The 23,417-nt window shown below is 47.4% G+C and overlaps 1 protein-coding gene across 3 annotated transcripts in view; it reads left to right on the top strand.

Annotated features, from left to right (window-relative positions):
- Nucleotides 1–23,417, top strand: part of LOC108632619 (mucin-5AC) — a 262,219-nt gene that overhangs the window by 194,516 nt on the left and 44,286 nt on the right. For all 3 annotated transcript variants that reach the window (XM_026819804.1, XM_026819803.1, XM_026819802.1), the window contains exon 4: nucleotides 8,386–8,432. In XM_026819804.1, the coding sequence (XP_026675605.1) occupies nucleotides 8,386–8,432 (47 nt within the window). The remainder of the gene's footprint in view (nucleotides 1–8,385; nucleotides 8,433–23,417) is intronic.

Genomic DNA, 23,417 nt, shown 5'->3' with positions numbered 1-23,417 from the left:
CTCGGCCTTTCCCTCTCGTTTCAACGATTTCACCGATCAATATTCGAAGAAATACTGATGCTGCGGCTACCATCAATTGTACTTTATAGAGTGCCGCTCGTTCGCAACAAGAGTTTCGCTTAAACAACCACCTCGTATGACCAAAGCAGTTTTTCAGTCGATTCAAGCGAAGATATAGCTCGTGAGACTGATAAATGGTTTTAGACTTGTAAGTTCCTTTGAATATTTCAAAACGTGATTTTAGAGTGTAACGGTGAAGTGAAGCATCAGACCATAAGAAAGAAATGATGAAAACTTGAGAGTCGAAGGTGTTAATTATATCTCACGAATTAGGCGGGACGTTTTCCAGCAGAGCAGTTCCAAGTTGACGTGTATTGACGGTTCGCAAAGCCCCCGCGCGAGAATATACTTGGATCGCAGTCGTTCGAGAAGAAATGTCACCAGGCGCGTGAGCCGGGGCATATTAACGACTGGCGACACGCGAGACTGAGCACGTCGATTCGGTGTCTTGGCTTTCGTCTGGAACTGATAGTCCCTCTTTCCCCCTTAGGAAAGGCAGGAGCGTTCGTTAAACAGGATGTTAGCACGTTTTCCGCGTAAGCGCCGGGCGTAAATCGCGCTCGTTCGCTCACGCTGCCAGACGGGGTCGAAGGTGTTTGATATATAACCCGATATATCGGATAATAATGTGCGATATGACGCGTGAGTTGTTAATTCGCGCGTCGCGTCCGCTGCACATGACGCGAGCTTACCAGACTCGGCTCACGTATTCTTCGCTTTCTGATGTTTCCGCGTGAGTTCACGCCAATGGGGAGCTGAAATCTCGACCCTCTCCCCTTTTCTCTCGCTGCAGGAACAAAAAAAATTACCGACAAATCGACCGCGCCGACGATCTGGCCCGGATGATATCGCACTCTTTAAGCAGCGATTAAATCGCACGCCACCGAGACTATAAAATCTGATTTTGCTGATCTGATCTGCGTTATGAAGATTAAATACAGGACGAACTACATAGAAAAAGGGTTGGCATGATCGAGAAAAATGGCACGGGGTACGATTATCTTGTTCTAATCGAAGATAGTTAATTAATGTGTCAAATTGATTGAAGTGATCGGAAAGTTTCACCAGAACCTATGAATACCCTGCCTGATCCTTGAACCCTCGAAAAAGTTTTCACCCACCTGACTTTCACTCGTTTCAAAGAAAAAGTTCGGCTCTACGAAACGGAGTCAGTACGAAGTTTAATAATTTAAAGATCAAGTTTTGCGTGAAAACCCTTTTCCTCCTAGCGAAAAGAGATCATCGACAGCGGCGAGACTGCGCGGCGATCTTTTACGTCGCCGCGCCATGTTTAATTTATGTTGATGGATCTTTACATTTCAAATTGACTACTTAGGCTCCATTATTTTAAAGGCGCCTCCGTCGCTCGCCGGGGATGTGCCCTTCAGGAATTAGTTGCTTCGACTAACCGCGACGACGACGCTATCTCCGCGCTTCTTCTCGATTTATGTCTATTTCCATAATTTCCTGTTAACTGATAATTCGTGAGGTTGGAGGCTGCGCTCTTCTTCGCTCCCGCCTCACAATATCAGTAGAAGCTACAAAATGACGCATAGCTCCTCTTCAATTTTGCATTACCTTGATTATCTCGTTAGAAACATTATTTCATTGCTTGAAAGCATTTCTAACTTGTACTATATCATCAAATAAAGCACAAGGAAAAAAGTATCATTAGAACCACGAGTAAAATCAAATGTTCACAGAACCAAACTCTCAATTCGTCGAGTTGGTTAATGACATCGTACGAACCCTTTCATCCACCCTTGACTTTGCCGTCGCGCGAAGAAGACTCTACAACGAGTAGAAATACAGTATGCGCTCGGGTACTTAAGTTCTTACGCTTAGGAAAATATTTCCTAGAGAGAAATAGCAACGAACAGGAGCGGTAGTCGTTCCCGTTGGAAGACAACGTAGAGGGAAGGAAGGCAGGGGTGGCTGCGGACCACCCGCCGAGCGCTAAGCCGATAGGCCGGGAATCTATGGAGAGTGGGCTCGGGGAACGAAAACCTAAGTGTCGGGCGGAAAACGTCTCTTTAATGCTCTTAACGTCGTCACGCTACTTCTCCCCGGCTCCACCCCACCGCGTTTGCTCGACCGCCCACATAGCGCCGCTTCCTGCCGCGTTGGATAAATACCTGTCAACGTTCAAATTACGTCTCTGCGACGGCGTTGCCTGCCTCGTTGTTCCCGTGAATTGATGCACGCCAGTCGAAGGGTTCCGAGTCGGACTTGGATATTTAAACCTAGCTGAATGAACTTTTGTGATGCAGGGAGTCTATTTCTAACATTTGTTGTGACGATTTACCTGAACATATTTCACGGAGGTGTCGGAGCATGAATGAGATCATTCAGAGAATTATTATATGATATTAATAAATTCTTCAATATATGAAGCAAAATTTAAATATTGTTCTCTGTGTGCACGCTAGATATGATTATGAAATTCAAGACAAAATATTGAACGATTCTCTGAAATAGAGTTGCGACAGATTAGATACGCGAGGCGGTGGAATCGAAGTCCAGCGTTGATCCGTACGTTTTCTCAGTAGGAAAGGAGGGTTCGGCGAGCGCGTGCGAGCCTTCGACGGGCCAATCCCACCGCCACGGTGGTCCCTGTCACTGCGTGCCCCTGACAGGCAGCAATTAACAGCCGCGGACTCTCGCCTCTCGTCCTCGGCGCAACGGTAACGTCGCGTTGCTCCGAATCGTCGTACCAGACGCCCGACGCTAAATAATTGTCCCCCTCCGTTGCGTCGGTGTCGACCGGTTAAGACACCGATTCGCCCCACGCTCTCTTGTTTTCTACCTTTCTGCACTGACGCTCCCGGCTCCTCCGCGTGTGCGTTTCCTCTTTTTCCACCCTCCGCGTCGTTCTTGCCAGTCAATAACAGACCTCGATTTCGACCGCCCGTTTCCCGATTATTCCAGATTTATCCCTCCGACACTCTATTCCGCCTTCGTTATTCCGCTCCCGGGTCTGATCAGTCGATTTAAACGGGATTCGAATGCTCCGGCTCGATCGAGGCCTTGTCACTCGATTCTGTCCGCTTTTTGAGCATCCTTACAATCATCATACTCGTAATTGCACACAAATGGATAAATCGTGTCGATCTTTTTCTTTCAACGCTATTTTATACGTTCTATTTTTTTATTGTATTTTTGAATAATCAGTGTCTGAATGTGTAGAACTGTTTGTCGATTGTGGAATTCTATGCAAAAGGGGACACCTCCAGAGGCACCGTTAATGTAACTGTCGGTACATTAGTTCATCGAATTAAAAAAGCAGCGTCGTCGACTCCGGCTCGCTTTCCTTGTCCTTATCGATCCATCTCAATTACCAAAGAATCAGGTGGCGTGGCACGGAGAGTGGCAGCCAGCCTGTACGAGATGTCTGTGACGATGGTGTTTAAGATGATTACTGCCCCTGTTCAACCGCCCCTACCGGAAGAAATTGTACACCGCTCACAGCCGCGAGAAAAATTGTCGTTAGACAAATGGGATGTTTTATCTTGGCATTACGGCTTTTTATTTGAACACCGATTACAGCCGTGGGAGGTCTCGTTCCGATTTCCGAAGGGTGAAACTGCCTTGTCCTACCTATCTCTGTCGGAAAATCGATGCAAAACGATTTCTAAACCTGACCCAGAAACACCGAGGATACCTATTTTGGGAAATGGGACTTTTAATTAGACTGTGATTTCTGTGCTTGCAACTCAGGAAATATTTTTGTAACAATTAAGTGAGACAGCTGTTATCTTAATAAAAATGATTTATATTTACGAATCTGATTATTTGAAATCTTATGTCTTACTTAGTAACGAATCGTTCCTTAAACAATCTAATCGTTAATGAACTTAATTACCGCGGCTAATCACCGAGCTCATCCATTATATCAGGAAAGTTTCACACCTGGAAGTTACTTGTGCTCACTCGAGCTTGCGCTGTTTCGATGACGAGGTGTAAAACGAATAAACGAACGAGTGTGGTTCGCTGGTTCTCGCTTGCGCGGTCATCCTAACTTTGTTAACCGTAGGTACACCGTTTGCACGGTAATCGTACGCGAAGGGAAAAAGGGAGACAGGGTACGAGAGGAAGGGAGTGAGAGGGAGAAGGGCAAACGTATACCCGACGTCCTCAACGTCTAGGCCTCTTATGCACTGTTTAACTTATCCATTTAAAACTCAAACATGCGAAACAATTAATTAGTAATTAACGCTAGCCGGTCGCGGATGGAGGAGGGAAAGAGAAGAAGAATCGGAAGGACGATAGGGCGTTCGCCTCTAGGGTGTCTGCATCGCCCCCAGAAGGGGGTACCGGCAGGCTGGGCGTAGAGGCTTCTGCAGAAGCAAGAAACTTTAAAGTTTCGAACTTTAGTTCTGCTGTTAGCTTCTAATTAGCGGACAAACAGTTAACCTCTAGATACAGTCGTGCCGCCTGCCCCGTATCCGCCCCCGTCTGCTCTCGGGAAAAGATATTCTAAACTCTGTGCGCGTGAATTCGTTCGCGATCGTTATTACGCGCGTTCGTCCATCAGAGAATAACGAACGATCAAAGAATTTGAGCTCTGATCTCTATTCTTAATAAAAAAAAGGTACGATCCTTCGATGGTCGTTATCACGACGAAAAATTGTGAATTCCAAAAAACGTTTCATTCATTATCATGCAACCTGTCGCAGCTCGATCCAAATTCAACTTCTTTTCTCTCTGGGAACAATTGTGATTGCAAATTTTAATTTCAAATTCTTAGCTCGTTCGCGCGCGGATAAATCGCCAGTCATTACGCGTGTCCCTCGTCGCACTTTCTCGCCGCTGTTCTTAGCTGCTCTCCACCTTCCAGATTGCCTGTCACTCCGGTTTCAAATTGTTAAACCGCGTTGGTTCTGTTATAGAGAAAGAGAGAGAGAGAGAGAACCGTTCTGCTCTGCGGTCAATCGTAATACTACGTTTTGCGCAACCTTTGCACGCGAAACGACAAACGCACGCTGGCGGCGAAGGTGTGCGTCGGTGGTTTCGTGGCATGCAGAGACGCGGCGGTGAAGAAGGGGTCGAGCCAGGTCATCGTTGGTAGGAGGGTTTCAATATGCTTCGACAGTAGTTACGATACCCACCCTGGACCGAGCGCCATAGATCGGGCGAAGTGGATGCAGAAACGGTCGAGGGTGGCGCAGGGGGGTGGACGGGGGTGGCGGAACCGTGCACGCTGGAAAGAGAGAGGACTATCGTGCTGCGGTATTGGTCGCCTTGGTTATTTAGGAAACCATATCAAAGTTTGAGTTGGCTGGTTGCCGGCGGTGCGCAACCCTCCCTATCGCGGTCTCCGCTTCTGGACAATGAGATCTCTTCCGGCCTCGTCGAGGTCGCCCTTGACGTTCGTTACCGGACCGAATAACGGCACCTACAGCCATGAAAATGCTCACCGCATTCACAGTCTCTCGAAGAGGTCGCGAACTTAGAAAAGACGCTATCCGTGCCCGATCAATCGGCCATTATGTAAGGCTGCTTGATAGCTCTCTGCCGCACAATAATCGTAGCTGACATTCCGTCGGCTGTTGTAGAATGATGAAACTCGAACTTCACACTGACCGGAACAAAATTATTTCCTTTGTTCTACTTGGAGAAAATGTTTCATAAGTCGTGACGTTTCTATCTAGGACAAGTAAATCACGCGGGACGGTACTGATCTATCATGATTCCCTGCTTTTATTTCCTAGTTCAATTTTATTTCAACGTTAATCGTCAGAACAAAATTGGACAAAAGTGCGAGCTCTCATCGAGTTAGTCGACAGTGTTCGTGCAGACATTCGTAACAATTAGCAGGAAAAATCTCGCGATGCTGACGCGTTACGACAGGGAGTAGAGCGAGGGTAGGAAGGGACAGTTCTACTTCTAGCCAGAATCCGCGCGAGTTCTTCGCAGGAAGGAAGGAAGGGTCGAGAGATTTAATTAAGGCAGACGACGGACAGAAAGACGAGTCGTCGGTACGTCGTGTAAACTCGAGCTCGTTCGTCGACTCGCTCCGTCCCGATGTTTCTGTCGCGTCGTAGCCTCGGGAACGAGCCAAGTCGTTCGTTCCTCCTTGCCATTCTAGAAGATCGCTCGAAAACTCGTGAGAACGCTACACACGTCTACGACGTAGATTCTGTTCGGCCGAGCGTGTGCGTCAAAGTTCGTCGGGCGGCCACCCTGATTCCGGGGGAGAGGAACTTTCATCCGACAGCCCTGTTTCTCTCTCTCACTCTCTCTCTCTTTCGTCTTGTACATTAAAGCGTCGTGCGGGAACGAAGCCATTTTCGCTTGAGTTACTCCACTTGCATGTTAATCATTTAGAAATCTTAGGCCTGATTTTGTACAGTTGGTACGAAATCCGACTTCTTTAATAAAATTTATTATCCAATTTTGCTTATGTCGAATTTCTTCCACTTTACTGGAAGTAATATTTCTCGTATATTATTTAACATTATCTGAGGACAACAATAATGCGATTCTCTAATTTAAGCTTTGTTGGCCCAACCACGTTATTCGGGAAAATAGTGTCACAGTTTCTGGCAGGCCGTATTCGTTCCACTTGCGTCGCCAAACCATGGGCCGGCACTCCCGAAGGGCCGCGTTCGAAACCAGTTCTCGCGGCATCATCTGCTCCGCGGTCGCGGTTTCAGCGTCAATAATTCGCAAAGGCTGCGGGGCAGCCTCTAACCGACTGATTTCACGCATCTGGCGTTTGGTGGTTTAGACTGGCTTGGTCCGCACCGCTTGCTAGGCCGAGGGCAACGCCGAAAGACGTCGGTTACGTGGTTGTAGAGCGTAGGACACACTTACAGGAAGCAAGACGATATAAAGCGGGATAGAGAGGACGATAGAACGAGAAGGAGCGAGCGAGAGCGCGCGCGCGAGAGAGAGAGAGATGAGGGGGTGGGGGAGAGTACGGCCAGTCCCTGCCTCGCCGCCGTGGCGGTCCCGTGATCAATATTCCTTACCCCCTTTGCCTTGGCTTACCCCTCCGGCGCGGTACGGGTGCCCCTTACCTCGTGAAAACCCTCCTTCCTACTACTCACACCTACGTCCTCCCACCTCCCTTCGGGGAGAACCCTGGGAGAAACCCCTGAAACCCCTCTCGCACCCTCGTCTTAATTAGGAGTCTGAATCTGCGGCGGACACGCGTATAAGGGTAGGCTGCCGGAGATCGGGAGAGGGTGGTGGACGGGTGCAGAGCTCTCCGGGCAAAGCCAGACGAACGTCGTGTCCGAAACATTATTCCAAACTTTCGTACGATCGCCACGGTGCGTCACGGACGCCGCCGTTGCCTCTGGACGACCCTTTTTATTATTCCCTGAAAATAAACACATTTGCGCTTCCTTGCCCTGTTCCGGGGATGGCCGGGTTTCATCTGCCTTGTCCTCGTCCCTCGTTCTGGACGAAAGAACTTCGCCTTGCTCGGGCATCGGGTAATTAGCCGTTGTTCCGTCGGTCCGGATTTAAATGTGACAGTGGACGTATGAGGGTCGATGCGAGACGTTCCAAAGTGTAACTTTTGTTTCTTACTCCTCCTGCAACATTATTGTCTCCGTTTCACCGTCGATCTCTTTTTTTCCCGTTGCGTTGGTACAGTTTGTTGGGTTAGTCGTTGCCCCAAGTTGCGCGCTGGGTCACTATACCTAACGAAGCGCATTGAAAAGTTTCGCCGCTCGCCAATTTGCTTTCCGCTAATTTATTCTTCTCGACCCGTTCCAAGTTCGTTGCTTTCTTCCATCACTCTCCTCCCAACTATTTTGTATCTTATTTCTTCACTAATTTCCGATTAATTAACAGGAGAAATTGTTCAGTGTTCTTTTTCACTCGTCTACCCTTTGCCATGCGAAGGACATCGGGGATGAATTGATCGTCGATAATGTCAAAATGATTAATTACCGTCGAGTGTAATTTAATTTTAAAGAAACTCGTTACACTCTCGGCGCGCGCCGATATCGCACCAACCTCTCGTGAAACGTATTTACATGCATGGTACATACAGCTGAAGTACATAAGGGGTAGGTGGCGGTGAGGCTGAGCCGGAGAGGATATTGGGGTTAGGCCATTCATTAGATTACGGGAATTCGGTGGTGCCCGTTGAGGGGTAGAAGAGAAGAGAAGATTGGGGATGAAGATGCGGGGCTGGGTGCACGATCAGGAACCGACGTGCATTAGTTGCCGTCACAAGGCACAGGAGAGAAATGAACTTCTTACAAAAATTTTCTTACAAAGGTCGCGGGTCACAGTCGCGTAATTTTAAACATTTGTTACGAGTGTAAGTGAATTCGAAAATAACGTGTCGTTCCTTTTTTGTTACAGAGTCGACCCTCCCGAGGCGGGACTATCCCCGCCAAATCATGAACAAGGTAATATCAGTTATACAAGTCTGAGAACGAATTAAAAGTTACTGAATATCAAATTAGCTTTGTATTCGATGCTAATAAGTTGGCAACACGTTTGACCATGGACGTTAGCGAGTCAGTTACTAGGGAAGATCGATCCAACACCTTTAATCGGTTCTCATACTGCATGCATCGATCATTACGTGTTCGTTACTTTCGGTAGCTACTGTTTCAGTTAGTATTGAGCGATTTGTATTACAAATAAAAATTGATTACCAACAATCAGCTTCCTTAAATAATGTTAAAGTAAGGATTTTTGAAAAGCGAAGTATAATTTTTATCGTAAAAATATGCATTTGAGAATTCATCCCTTATCGTCTGGCGCTTGTTGCGCGCGCCGTAAAGCGAGTGCAGCACTAACAGGAGATTAACCGGGAACTTTACGAGTGCATCGTTTCCGAAGTTGCCGCGGGATAACAAAAATCAGAGGGAGAACTTTTTAACTCGGTTGCGCGTTTAAAAGTCGCGGTAGTGGCGGTGTATATAACCGGACCGGAGAATGGGTAGGGGGAGGGGGAGGGGCATCATTGCGCGAAGGGTATTTTGCACCAGGGTGTGCGTGTGCACGTTGCTGGGCGCGTATCTAGCCGGAATGTATATGTATAACCCGAGCCTCATTTGTACGCCCTTTATGCGCCGTCTGCCTTTCCTCATTATGCATTGCACATGAGAAAACTTGCTTGGAATCTCTTACGATCTCTGTCCCTCCGACGCGGCGCTGTGCGTCTGTCTGCTTCGTTTTCTTGCCGCTCCCGTTCGACGAGGCGGGGGTGTTGATCCCTTCGCCCCTGTCCTTCGTTTCACCCCCGGCCACCCTGCCTCACTGCTTCTCTCTGTGCCTCGGCTGGCAGCTACGCTTCTTTATAAACTTTTAATGACGGCACAGCCTAATCGAGAGAACGAACGCGCGAGTTTCGCCGGCCGGTCTCTTCTCGCCCGGCGAAAGCTATCAACGTTGAATGTCGATTTTCAATACTCTCCGACGTGCGTCTTAAAGAAATCATTTGCCGAGACCACGGCGATTCAAATGTTTTTTTATTATTATCATAGTACGTTTTCGACGTACCGTTCACTGATTTACACCCGGATAACCGACCGGTCGGAATAAACTTCTGCTGGAAAGTTCGTTCTCCGGTTCGAAGGCATGCGTATTTGCAATGTATGTACAGCCAGCAGTTTGTACCCGATTTGCCAAAGTTTCGTACACAAACCTTACCGTCAGGATGGTTAGCCGTTAGCTATACTGCAATAGCCTCTCGTTAGTAGCGGATCGAAATTAACATGTTCAGGAACGAGAGTAGCTTGAAACATTAAACGCTGCTCTTTAACCAATTACTTTTATTTACCACATTTTAATCTAGGTAGTGCTGAGGCAACGAAAGTATTTCGATTAATAGAGCCTTTTATGCAGTATCACATATCAATGAGACCGGACATTAGCTATACGACTGGCACTAGTCGTTACTCTCGGTAAATGGGGGACAACGGAGAGGTTAAAACGTTCGACTCCTAAAGCACGATTAAACTAACCCTTAGTTATTTCTTCCGTACACGTCGCTAGGTACATTCTGCTTCGTTGTTATATACACGCTTCCTGATCGTTAGTTACGACCGTTTTTTTCCTCCCTATCGTCAGACGAACATTCAAACCATATAAAACTTCTATCTTCTTTTAACCTCATGACAATTTTAAATACTTTCCACAAGGGTACACAACCACAAGAATACACAAGCGATTATAAAAAATAAATAAATATCATTTATTATTTATAATAGATATGATAGATATTTTTAATGGTATAAATATATACACGTGTATAGTGACGTATATTGGGATAATTAAAAAACACCCACATTCGCGGGCGTAAAGCAGCGGTCCCCTCCTTCCGTCGACGCTCGAAGGAATTCAGGGTGGTTTAAAGTGTTCGCGGCGCCATTTAGCGGCAGCACTCCTTCATAAAGGACCTTAATAAAAATCCCAATCTAAACAAGCTTAATTTACGTCCGCCACATAATTACCTACCCCCGAGGCGCGACCCTACCCGTCCTCGCTCGTGCTTTCTCCTCTCCTGCGGCGTTCGCGAGCCACTTTCGGTGCACCACGAGTCCCAGGAAAAAAGAGAGCGAACGGAGTCCTCCTGTTGGTCGGTCGAGTCCCGGAGGCGGCTACGAAGGAGGCGCGTGGAGGGCTCTCTGAAAAATCTAAGAGGCTTAAAGCACTAAAAGGGTTATATAACATTCATTAGCTGCGGGTCAGCCTTTGTGGAAATTTCCCTTGAAAGCAGATCGTTGCAACGCCGCGGCGCGCCGGCTGGACGCCGCCTTTTCGCTGCAATTCCGCCCAGCGGAGAGGTTGTCCTGCTCTTACGGTTCGGCTGGCCCGAGCGAGAGATCCTCTGACCCCTGGCCGCGTCTCTAGGGGGGTGCAGGGTAGATGCCACGTGAGCGAAGAGTATCGTCCGGTGGTGAGGGGTGGTGGGACGATGGGATAGAAAGTGGAGGAGAAAGGAGAGGAGGGTCCGTCTCTGATGAAGATGTCGCACACGCCGGGGACCCCGGCGAGATTACTCGGGTTAGGAACCCGTGGACCCTGGTCAGGGCACATGCTAATTGCTTTATTTGACATCAAGAAATAATGTACCGCCGTTCTATGGCGCGGCGGCCATCGTAGCCCCGGAACCCCGCGAGGAAACCAGAAGCCCCTCGCGCCCTCTTCGAGCGCGCACGCTTGCGTCCCTCCGTATAAATCTCCGCGGTTCGCCCACTTTCCTCTGTGTCCTCGTTAAATCTCCTTAAGTTCGGAATGGTACCGTTATTGCGACGTTATTCGAGAGAGTAACTCACTCGTTCCTTCTTCTTTCTTAAATTTCTTTGCTCAATATGTATCTTCAATGTTGAACTGCATACTTTAATATTTAGAATATGTTTGGAGTCACAGTAGAACAATTCTATTATATAATCCTCTTTTGCAAATGGGCTTTTGCAGATGAGAACAGGCCTTACTTACGATTCTTTTGACGTTCGCCATAGATAAATCCAGAAGCATTTGCATGAGAAACAATTTTATTCAGCGTGTCGTATTGACGATGGTACGTGAGGCGTTCGGTCACCAGGAAAGGATCGGACCTAATAACCCATAGTTGAACCAATAACCGTTCTTCCGAGTTACATATGGAGGAATTTGTATTCGAAATCGGACCTGTCCGAGGGATGATCGTAGCTTCGAAACGCGGGGCACGCGCCTCTCTCGTAAATATGCCTCCTCGAGTGGGCTCGCCGCGCAGAAGGGGGCAACGGCGTTAGGGTTGCTCTCGAGGTCGCCAAGGGTGCATTTCATCTTCGAAAGCGTCAGCTCGGAGACCGATCGCTCGTACGCCCGATGTTTGATCATCCATCTTTTATCGAACAGAACCTGATGGTCAGGCCGACGCACATACGCGTAACTTTTGCTCCGGCTCTCTTTTCCACCTGGTGATTCCAATTTTATCTAACACGTTCTGTTCACAGGAAACACAATTCTTTATACCGGTGAATCTAAGTATTATACTTTCTTATTATTAGAGTATATCATTCGGTGAAGTATTCAGGGAACACTGTGTCGCGACTCCTTCGGGCAGAGATCGTCTCACGAAGTTCGTCAAGGTTTTAAATATTTCAGGCCGCGAAAATATAACGAGATTCGAGCGATATATATTTTTCATCGGGACGAACGGTCAGCTGTCCGTTTTCCACGTTCAATTTTTATGATTAAAGTTTTCGTCCGGTCGGCGCGGCGGCGCGCGCGCACGTAGCCACGCGTCGTTCGTGCTCGCGTTACCGGATTTATCAATATTAATCTGGAACTTGTCAATGTAACACGTGAAACCACTTGCAACCGGAGATGTTAAGTTCCGTGCGACGGGCACGTATCAATGGTACATACCCTTGTGACGTGTGCACTTCTATTAATAAATTAGCTTTGAAACTCGGACGGTTCTAAATCGTATAATTACTTACATACGTATGCGCGTACGTTATCGTGACGGCTTTACCGGGAGACGTATGCCGCTTAGAGCTCTGTAAGTATGCGGGGGAATTGGATGATCCATCTCTCGTCGAACGAGGGATCCAACGTTTGGACGTCGCGTCGTTACTTCCATCCGAACTTCAACCACCGAAAACGTCCATCATATTCGGACAGGACACGTTCATCCGTGCAAACATTCACCTGTGAGCTACGAACTGACATACCATTGGAAGTTCAAATACGTCGACTTTTATTAACGATTACGCCTGTACATAATTCGAAACTTGATAATCTGTCATTTGATTTAGCCTATAATCTGTGTACTTACAATGGCTTTACTGTGCGCCAAAGCTTATTTATTAATGAAAATCGAAATCCTCGCGACCGCGATTCTAAATCTTCCTGTGACCGCAGTAGATAAGCAGCAGGCAGTGAAATAAATTTCGCGCAACAGGAGCGACCATCGCGTAACCGCATGGAATATACGGTTGAGTCCGTGATGACCGTACCGAGGTGACAGGGTGCGCGCGAGGTAGCCGTGAAACGCGTGGGAAGAGAGGCAGGGGCTATTTTTGCGGTTACCGGGGGAATAATTCAGGAGCGGATAATACGCGGAGCCCGTGTAATTTAGCCGCGATACACAGAAGCAGCCGCCGGCGGTGGAGTGCGTGGACTGCTTTTCATACGCTCGGCTCTCAGCGAGAACGAGGCGGGCAGAGGCACGAGAGCGACGTGTAACCGAGAACCGAGGGGCGGCTCAGGTGTTTCACCGGATAATAGGCGACATCATCCCTACCAGCGATCTCTTCGAACCTCCTCCCCGGCCCTCCTCCAGCGTCGTCGTCAAAGCCTGATCGATGTAATATTCACGCTCGATACGCGTCCCAGCTTCTGTAACTTGCGACGCTTGATGCCTGTACACTTTCCCTCGAATCTCATCAACGTCCCTTTCACGTGTTCTTAAGCAACGTGTACTTTAAGCTCGTTCATTGTCAATAAGGGTGTAGGCAAAGAAAAGCCGTTTTTGCTCTGATATTGTTAGATCAGGTTACAGGAAGGAAGATAGTATCAAGTGAACATTCTGCCAATAGTCAGACACAATTCCGTATTAACATTCTACATTTATTATGCAGATAGCAAATGAAAGTAAAATATAATTTTAAATACAATAATGAAGGGACACAATACAGTTTGTTTCGTCCTGCGACCATACAATAAAGGACCACGGGAGTATCATTGTCGCTTTAAAACGCAGTTAACGGGGTGTCGTTTACGTTGTCGGATTTGCGTGGTATCCGTCGACGTCGTCGTTGGCGGTGGCAGTGGTAAACACTCTTTTGTCGGGCTCCGTGAGGAGTTAAGCCGAGGTCTCCCATTAGCGCCGCTCGGAATTACAAAAATAACACTTGTCCCCGGAGCGCGGGAGCCCCACGGGGGTAGCCCGGTGTAGTTAAGTAAAATTAAGCTAAAATTTCCGTCGAGCCCGCGCGACGTGTATATTCAACCCCTTTCCCATCAGCTCATGGCCAAGCGGTGCGGTGGCCGTCCAACCCCTGGTTCCGTACCCGCCTCCTTCCACATCTCGGACACTTGCCCGTCTCACTTTCCACCGCGTACCGTGCCGTGCCGTGCCGTGCTCACGTTACACTTCACGCTGGCCCCTTTCCCAGCCGCGTCGGCATTAAATATTTACCTTTCAATGAATATGCAAATATAATTATTTACGCGCAATTTAGGCGTTTTTACGCGCGGCCTCGCGTTTCCCGACAATTTTCCCCGCTGCTGCTTCCTCGTGGACGATTTTCACGGCGCGAAGAAACGACCGTAAAAGGACGCCCGTGTAAACTTTTCATTCCATGCGCCGCCGCCGCCGTTTCCAACTCCAACGACGGTGATTGCGCGCTTTCATTAAACGTATTGCCGGAACGGAGTGCACCGGTAATTGCGTTATCGGCCTTTTAACGAGGTATTGGCATCGAAGTAAATCGCTCGTTTTACGCACACGTTGTCCTGGTTTACGTCTTTACGAGTCAATTAATGGTAGGAAAAGATACGATCCCAAATAATTCTTCGTTCATTCGTTTATAGCATAAAATATATTTCGAAAATATGTATAAACATACAGTCATTTTAAGTTCACACCATAAAATTTATTATCTTCCTTACGTAAACGCGTATAAGTATTTAGAAATCGTTACACATATATCTATGTATCTACATAGAAATATAATATAGAATTCAAAATGTAATTATTCCGCCTGAACCAATTGTTCAATCTCAACTGTACGGCAGGTCGCATTAATTTCGTATTACGCTGGCGTCTCGTTAGACGATCGCTTCGGCGGAAGCAACTTGTTATTAAACCCACGGGCCTGTCTTTATCTGGCCATCGTTCTTCGCGGGATTAACCTTTAACGTTAATTATCTAGCGGGGGCTCCGAGGGAAACGAGGTTGGAGCCGGCATCAAAGAACCGAGTGTTTAGTTGCAATATCTTTCCAGCAGGCTGCACATCGGTGACCAGGAAGGGATGAGGAAGATCCAAAAGAGGGTGAATGGATGGGGTGGCGAGAGGTGGCGATTCGTGGTTGGCGAAGAAACCGGAGAAGCCACCTCTGGCTCTCTTTAAGAACCATCCACCGTCTTTCGCTTCCTCTTCTCCCTTGTTTCGTAGGTTCATTCAAAGTTGCTTGCTCTGGTAGACGAAATTATTAAAGTATGCGTGCGGGCTAATCGATTCTGATAAGCTCGTTTCGTTAGCGTTGATAGGCATCTTTTCTTAATGGTAAATGAACAATAGACCGGAGAAGTTCGCGTGTTCTCTATAATAATGAAAATTTAATTAGAGGTATTTGCAATCGATGCATAAAAACTTTTATGCCGTACGAATATTGAAGTTTCCCCGGACTGAATCTGAATCATCGTCGTATCTTCGCAGAATAATTCTGATTTAGAGCTTCCTAAGTAGCAATAAGTTTTCCACGCAAAATATACCAGGCTCCTTAATGGAACGGTAGTAAGAAACTGGAAGAAAAATACCGTTATTGAAAGGAATCACCGAAGAGACTATCAGGAATAGAGCGGAAGGATATTGCGCGTGCCGCCCGGTCGCGTCGCGGGGTTTTGCCCCGACGACGAAACGACCAGAGGAGAGAACCATAAGCAGCCATCCTCGCTGCCTTCAGCCCGACGTCGTAGCCAATATCGCGAGGAAAGGATACAAACGACTCGAAATAGACCTTGAAAATAGATTCGGGACCGATCGCGCAGCCAGGGAGAATAAGCCATCGATATAAATTGCTCCCATCCACCGACGCCGACGCCGTCGTTGCGTCGTCGTCGACGCTATATCGTCGTAGCTATAGAGAGAAAAAAAGGAAAGCCACTTGACGAAAAGTTTGCTCGCGAATAACGTATGCATCGCACAGCCCCGAGGATCGTTCGCGCGAAGATCGGCTACCAAACGATATAAATTTTTACCACTGACACATCCACAACGCAAAGATTCTCTGCAGAAATATTTTCAATGCCACTCTCGCTCCACTGTTATTCGCCAGGTGACTGATTCTTCGTCCGGGACTAAAATTTAATTGCAGATCGAGTTAGACACTAGTATAAAAATGTCGGGATACAAGAATCTGGTGTATGTGTATTATAGGTTGGTATCTGGAGCAAATGCATGAAATACGCGGAATTCCAACCGTGCCGAACATTAATACCTCGATACCAATGATCCTTCGCGGCATCGTTAACATGCTCTCTCGAACGACCGACATCCTACGGCAAACAATTTCAGGCGAGAAGAACGAGAGAGCAACGAAGGGAAAATGTATTCGCGAGTTTCCAATTTGCGGTTGCGGCTGTTGGAAGAGAGCGGTGGATGCGAGAGGCAGGGGCGGGCGGGCGTTCGGTCGGTCGGTCGGCACACCGGGGTGGTCGAGGTGGAGCAGGAGGTGGCGACGGGTGGTTCGAGGCTCTATTATGGTAATTATATGATAAATACAACAAGGCCTTAGGCGGTGTCTCCTCTCTCTTGCGTCCCTCGTTCCATTCTCAGAGGTCTCTTTGCAGCTGCGAATCCTCTTCTTCCATCGGTGGCAGGAATCTCACTCTCTGCCGAGGGTCCCATCTCGTTCTTCCTCTACCCGTTGCGCCCGCTGCTTCTTTCCCTCTCTCTCTCTCTCTCTCTGCCCCAGCGTTTCGTCTCTCCTTTCGTTCCTTTCAGCCGCCACAGCGTTTCGACGTGAGCACCGGCGCGGCGGTTTCGTTTAAAATACGCCTCCTCTCTTGACGGAATGCAATTAATCTTACTCCCTCTCGCCTTCTCGTAGAAGAGGCGGCCCATCGTGAAAGGGATGAGTAACGCGGCTGGAAGAAGTGTTACTGACTTAATGAAGTACGACTTCTGATGCGTGCTACTGCCGGCAAGTGCGAGCAATAGAGAACGCGGGACAGAGAAGGGTGGCAGGCTCCGGGGACGAAAACCGGAGAAAGATATAAATACACAGAGGCGAAAAGAGAAGAGGCGCAAAGAGAACGACTCGGCCGGAAATCCTGACTAAACACCCGCTTTCATTATCACGCTACGTTTACCCAGCACGTCTTTATGGCTAAAGAGGGAGCGAATTAGATAAGTAGTTTACTCTGTTTGCCCGAAAGACTGCGGATTCTTTTGTCGACCATTTTTTCCTTTATCCCATCTCAGATATGGCTCGTGGCTTTTATTATAAACCTCTGAAATTGAAACGATGAATCGTATTTAATTGCGTGTGAAATTCTGAGAGCCTCAAACTCTTCAGGGCATCCTTGATCGCGCTGTCTTTTTTTCCACCAGTCGACTCAACTCGTTCTGTAATTTTATCTAGTAATCGGTTTAATGTATTGAATTAGCGGAACTAAAATTCAATCGCCTGAAACTTCGCTCTTGGTCAGAACTCTGATCTCGATCGTTGAGAGCTGCGTCCGCGAACGAACCGGGTGCACCGTCGCTCGCCCCTAAAGGGCCCCAAAGCGAACGAGGCTCGCGGCGCCGTTAAACGCGATCCGTGTACGAAGCGTGTAAACTAATATTCGTCGGTGGTTCGCGCGCGGGTAACCTCGCCGGCGCGAGAGAGAGGGTGCTCGTAGGGTAGATACGCGCGGCGGAATCATTATAAATAGTCATAATTACAACAGTCGCGCGTGCTTAATTCAATTAGGCTGATTAACGTTGTACGTTGCAACTTCTCCCTGCTTTCGCCCTTCCGCCGCGGCGCGTCCAAAGCTTCAAACCAGCTACGGGAACGACTGGAGAGTTCGAGTTCTGGTCCTGCTTCTCGGGTACCCTGTGTATGTGTGCGTGTGTGCGCCGGGCAGAGAGCGTGTAAAATATACCCCGTATCCTGGCCAGGATCCGGAGACCACGCCGTGCCGCGCCACGGTATTATGCTTATGCATAGACAAGTTATAGCCCGGTTAATATGATTATCTCTTCGACGGAGGCGAGCACCGGTGCTCGAAAGAGAAACGAGCTGCGGAGCGCGATGCGTTTGCCCGGGATCTGGTTCGTCGCGTCGAACCGAACGAGTTACCGCTGTATGCATACATTATGCATGCATTATGGGGTTTAAAATTCGCGCTCCGACCTCACCGGGCGAAACCAGATGTGGATACTAGCTGCGTTTTTCTTACAAAGTTCTGGTTGATGTTTCCACGAAGGTTCCTTGGTTCGGTTAAATTAATTTTGAGGGACTGTAAAACTTGATAGAGACTGATATTGTGATTATTAATAAAATTAGGAATAGAACAGTTTGGTGCAAAAATTTTTATTCGTATTTATTGTGAAAAGTCGCGGTTTTAGGATGATAAAAACACGTCAGCTGGCATCGAATCTTTTATCGTTCGGATTGATGCGCAGGTCGGCATGGGATGAGCAGTGAGAGGAAAAGAAACATTATTAATAGCCATGAAGGCGAGGGAGAAATAAGAGCGGAGAACGAAGAAAGAGGAAAGAACGAACGGGGATGGAAAAAAGCGAGAGTCGTTGAATTTGTCGCGGGACGAATCGAATCCGAATAAATTAGCCCCGTCGCGGGAACGCGGACGAGATATAAAATTTTGAATATGAATGGATGGTTTTGCATTCGTAATGAGCTCTTATTCCGAAAACAAAGCGCAGCTGACGAGAACATATGTAGATGAAGGCGGGCACGGGGAACAAGAGGCCTATAATGCGACTTTACCTCTCAAGTACCGTTCGGATTTCATCCATTCGCCTTTTTCGATAATGAGTTCCCATATATTACTGATGCTAATTAATCAATTCAGTTGGAAGTGTGCGAATTATAATCCATTACGATAAGTGTATTTCAAGTAAAATTACACGAATCTATATTGAGGTGAATACATTTTATATCTCTGTAGAGTACGACAGGGTATTTGAAGGATTGTGACTGTCGCTGGTTCGTGTGACAATAGATAACGAAGATCGACGATAACACCGATTTCCCTTTGTGTAAATAGACCGGTCGACATTTAATACCGCCACGTTGAATATTCCGTCGAATGGACCGCGATATTGAATTGGCTGCTGCTTAATTGTAACCTCGCTCGTCGCGAGGGTCCCATTCACTTGTAAACGACATTTGCATAATTTTTACATTGGCCAACCGTGTAATCGATTTGAATACCGCCGCACCGTGCCGCGCCGGTGATACCCATTTCCTTCTTTAATCGATTCGGATCCGCGCGGCTTCTGTCCCTCTTTACGTCGATTGTTTTAGTTAGAATTGCTAAGTAATCATTCCGATGAGCGAAAATCGATAACAATAATAGTCCACGACACGTGGACCAGAAATGCTTGAATTTTCATGATCAGTAAATCTTGTCTTATCTATTTTCTATTTCAATCAAAATTATTAAGCACATGTAAAAATTATGTTTCGAGGCAACAGTACTTGAATAAAATAGATTCCTTTCAAATTAAACGTGACATCATTTTAAATCTGTGCCGCAAAGAGATCACACGATGTCTGAATTGCGCTTGCAAATTTAAGTCCTTGAATTCAGTAGTGTTTGATGTTTAACGTGGCACGAGCGCAAGCCGGGATAGTAGTTAAAATTTGCTAGAATCACGATCATTAATTTTTACCAGATGCACTCTGCGCGTATCGACGTTCATTTTTTATTAAGCGCTCCGCGTAAATTATTTGCTTTCTCTTTCGCGTTCCGCGTTCAAAGAGAAACGAGACGCGATAGCGTTTACCGACGCACTGGTTGAACCGGCCGCGAAGGCTTAAAAAAATTACACGCCGCGCGATTAAACGAGTTTTCGAAGTTCTTTCGAGCACGAACGTCGAGAACCAGCGGGGAGAGCGAGGGATAAAGTGGCGCGGTCGGTGATACCAGCGACCGGACCTCGGCGAGGGGTCCGAGTAAAAATATAGCGGGCTTGAAAAGATCGCCGGGCGGAGGGATATTTTTTCTGTAAAACCAACGAGCGACGTCGCCTGTCGTCTGCTAATTTAATAAAATTTTCCTCCTCCCTCTTGTACCGAAAAAGAAAAAGTGCCGGATGAGTGACGCGGGAGGTTGGACGTGAGAAGGGGGCCAGCGAGAGAGAGGTAACGAGCTGCGTAACCACGAGGGCGAACGAGAAGTCGAGAGTAAGAGAAGAAACACGGTAAAAAAGTTGTACACCAATTAACGGATTGAAGTTACCATCAGATGCAGGCTGACTTCGAGAGGCTGGTCTGCCGGCTGGCCGAGTCCTCGAAGGGTTGGACTATCATTAGCGAACCGCCACTTAAACAGCGATCTTTTCCACCGTCAGAAGGACGAAGTTGAAAAAGCGTGGCCAGCCGACCGGTGGCCCACTCGTGCCGCTTTCTTCGTCGATTGCCTTTCGATGCAGTCGACCGTTTCCGTCGCTGACAGGCTCTCTCCACCCTTTTTCCCCCGCACCACTTTGTCCACTTTAACGAATCTGACCGCTCGATTTTCTCGCAATTAGACGTTGATCGATTGTTGCTCGTACAATAAATAAAGTTCTTTTCTAGGAAAATCGCGTACTAGTACAAGTTTTATTAATTAACTGAAAATAAAATAAAGTTATTGAAATTTCGTATTAATAAAAATCTCAACAAATCGTGAACGTGTGCTCTCGCCGAGATTAACGATAAAATCAGGAAAATGATCTCAGTGGCTGACATGAACCAATGCAATTTGAAGACGTGCCTACGTCGTGAACGAACGTAATGTTCAATCTCACGCGACGACAAGACGGTTGAGACTGATGACGAAGGATTGTCGAGGAGAAGATGAAACGTGAATAGAGGGGTTGGAAACGGCATCAAGGGGGTTATCTCGGACTCCTAATGCGTAATAGCTGAGACGATCGCGGATTACTAATAAGCATCGATCGTGCCTCCAGTTCCTAACATCACGCCTCCGTCATCAACGTTTCGTCTTATCATAAATTCAACTTTAATCAATATTATCAGTATAATTAATTCTACTGATCATAATAATATATAATTGAAAAAGATGCAACAGAAGTATATAGCAGCATTAAAAGAAGTGTTCGAGAGGTAATATTTCAATACGAAATCTAGAGTTTTTCATTTAAAAGTACCACCGCTCGTTGACTGTTTTCGGACATTGCACATAAGCTCGAAGTGCATGAAACGGTGGTCCGCGTTCGCGCCGCATCATTCATCAAAATGGGAGAGCGACACGGTGAATAAATACGTCGCTGGGACGTATTAAGCGTACCTGTGATACATCGAGATAACGAGTGGGTCGATTCGTCCGCGGAGTGCCTAGGGAGCACAGGCGCGTCAATCGAGCGAATCGCCACCCCCGACCACTGCCCGTGCAGGGTAAACACAAGGGAGGTAAGAGAGAAAGCTCGCCGCCGCGAGCCATGCGATGCCGGCTGCGAAACAAATGGAACGCGACGGGGGTGGAAATAAAGCGTTCCTGTCGTCCTGCGCCTCTACAGACCTAGCCGCGGCGAAGGGTTGGTCAAAACGGGAAGAGAAAAAAACGTCCCCAGTCTCTGCATTGACGAGCACTCGACCAGTAAAAACGACATGAAATTTCTTTCATTGAAGACCAGAAGCGTTGACCGAAAGTTTCCACCTGGACACTCTTTGTCGGTCTGTTAATCTACTAGAAAATTTGGTTATGTACGCGGTGGTTGAATTTTAATGAGAATAAAAGATCGATAGAAATTGTCTAATGCTGCTAATCGTTTCCGTAAATTATATTTTCCAAAATTTTATAGTGACGTTAAAAGACACGTTTTTTAATAATCTTCCATCTCTACAATCAAATATATTGAGGAACTTTATTTTCCATAAAACGATTTACACTTTGGAAAATACACATTTGAATTCTTAAATCGATATAAAATGACGGTCAGTTAGGTCAGCCTCGATTATATAATTGATAACAATGTTTCTGTAATCGGTTAGTCAATTACCATAAACGTATCCATGCTCGTCGTGGGCCGGTGTAATTCTCTTTCCAAGCGACTTCACGCATCGTGGACGGAGCACACCGCGGCGCGCGTAGCGTGCCGGCACTCGTTATTCCGGGCCGTTTCTTCGGTCATCACGGATGGAAATATCATCCACTGCTCACGGGCCTGGGAGGGAAGCGTTGCGGGATATGAGCCGTGTGTGCGTAGACAGGTGCGTGCAGGACCCTCAACAGGTGGTCACTCGTAACCGTGAGGGTTGCGGCACCGGCTGGTGGCTACCCATCCGTCAAGAGCTTTGTGTGCCCTCGTGAATGCCGCTGTCGGTGGTCGGTGTGGCCGATGTGCCCGTCGTCCTTGAAAAAAACCGGCCCTCTTTTTTTCCTTTTCAGCCCCTAACCACCGTGGAAGCGAGACCCGTTCCATCCTGGTCCGCCCGGTAAGCCGCGCTCTCCGCGTGCCGTGGTCGTCGACTCTCGTCGAGTTTCCACGGCTGAGAACAATGGCTTCGTTAATTAAGATTTCTTTCTGCGAGCAAGCCCGGCCCGTGTTCTTCCGCTTCCTCTGGTCCTTCTTTAGTCTTCTCCCTCTTAAGTTTTTCAAGTAGGCGCCACTTTGCGTTAGGAAACGATACGAAATTCTATGAGCCAGTTAGCTGAATATCTGTACTACGAATTTGTAATGACGATTTACTTTCCATCTTAATTGGAAATACGATTTCATAAGATGATTAAGATTACTCGTGTCATGTACTTCGTCTAAGGAAATTAGTTTCGTAGAACCTAATCTCCATTCAGGAACAGTTGGCACCCATAAAGAATGTAAACCTTGGCTACCTTCTTAATCACCAGCCATCCACCTCGAGGTCGTACATTTCGAAAACCTAGAGTCCTGAGCGTTCTGGCAAAGAAAATCGCGGCAACGACGCCACGTCGGATTCGTTGGCGGCTCGGAAGGTGGTTGAATAAGAAGCAGTTGGGGGCGAGGGCAGAGATCCGGATTTAAGGCGTCGTCCGTGAAAGCCCTCTGGAGGCGGCTGAGACTTGGTTGGGGGTAGTTTAAGAGAAAGAGAAAATGGCTGGGGATGGAAAAGCGGGCGGCGAGGACGAGGAGCAGCGGCGTGTCGGAGTGTAAGTGCTAAGATCTCGGAGTGCATTAACATGCCCCAGAGGCAAGCTGAGTACAACCCTTCTTACATCCAGATCTCGAGACCACCTCGTGGCTCGGGGTGACGCCACAGTTACGGGGGGTTGAGGAGAAGAAAGAAGAATACCGGATACCGTGGAGATTCGCGCTTAATTGTATTAAAAATGCTTTATCTCTGGTGGAAGAGACACGCCGGATTTCTCCAGAGTTTTTTAAGATTCTCCCATTGACGAGGGTTGATCTAACTACGTTTTTATCGCCGTAATGAAGATAAGAAAGTTCACAGAATTGTAGAAACGATATTTGTGATTATAAATGTTATATTGACAATATTATTT

The sequence above is a fragment of the Ceratina calcarata genome, unplaced genomic scaffold, assembly GCF_001652005.2.
Source record: "Ceratina calcarata isolate Rehan_Ccalc_2016 unplaced genomic scaffold, ASM165200v1 scaffold162.2, whole genome shotgun sequence".
NCBI lineage: Eukaryota > Metazoa > Arthropoda > Insecta > Hymenoptera > Apidae > Ceratina > Ceratina calcarata.
Note: the sequence above shows the minus strand (reverse complement) of the source record. Positions and strands in the feature narration are given on the sequence as shown.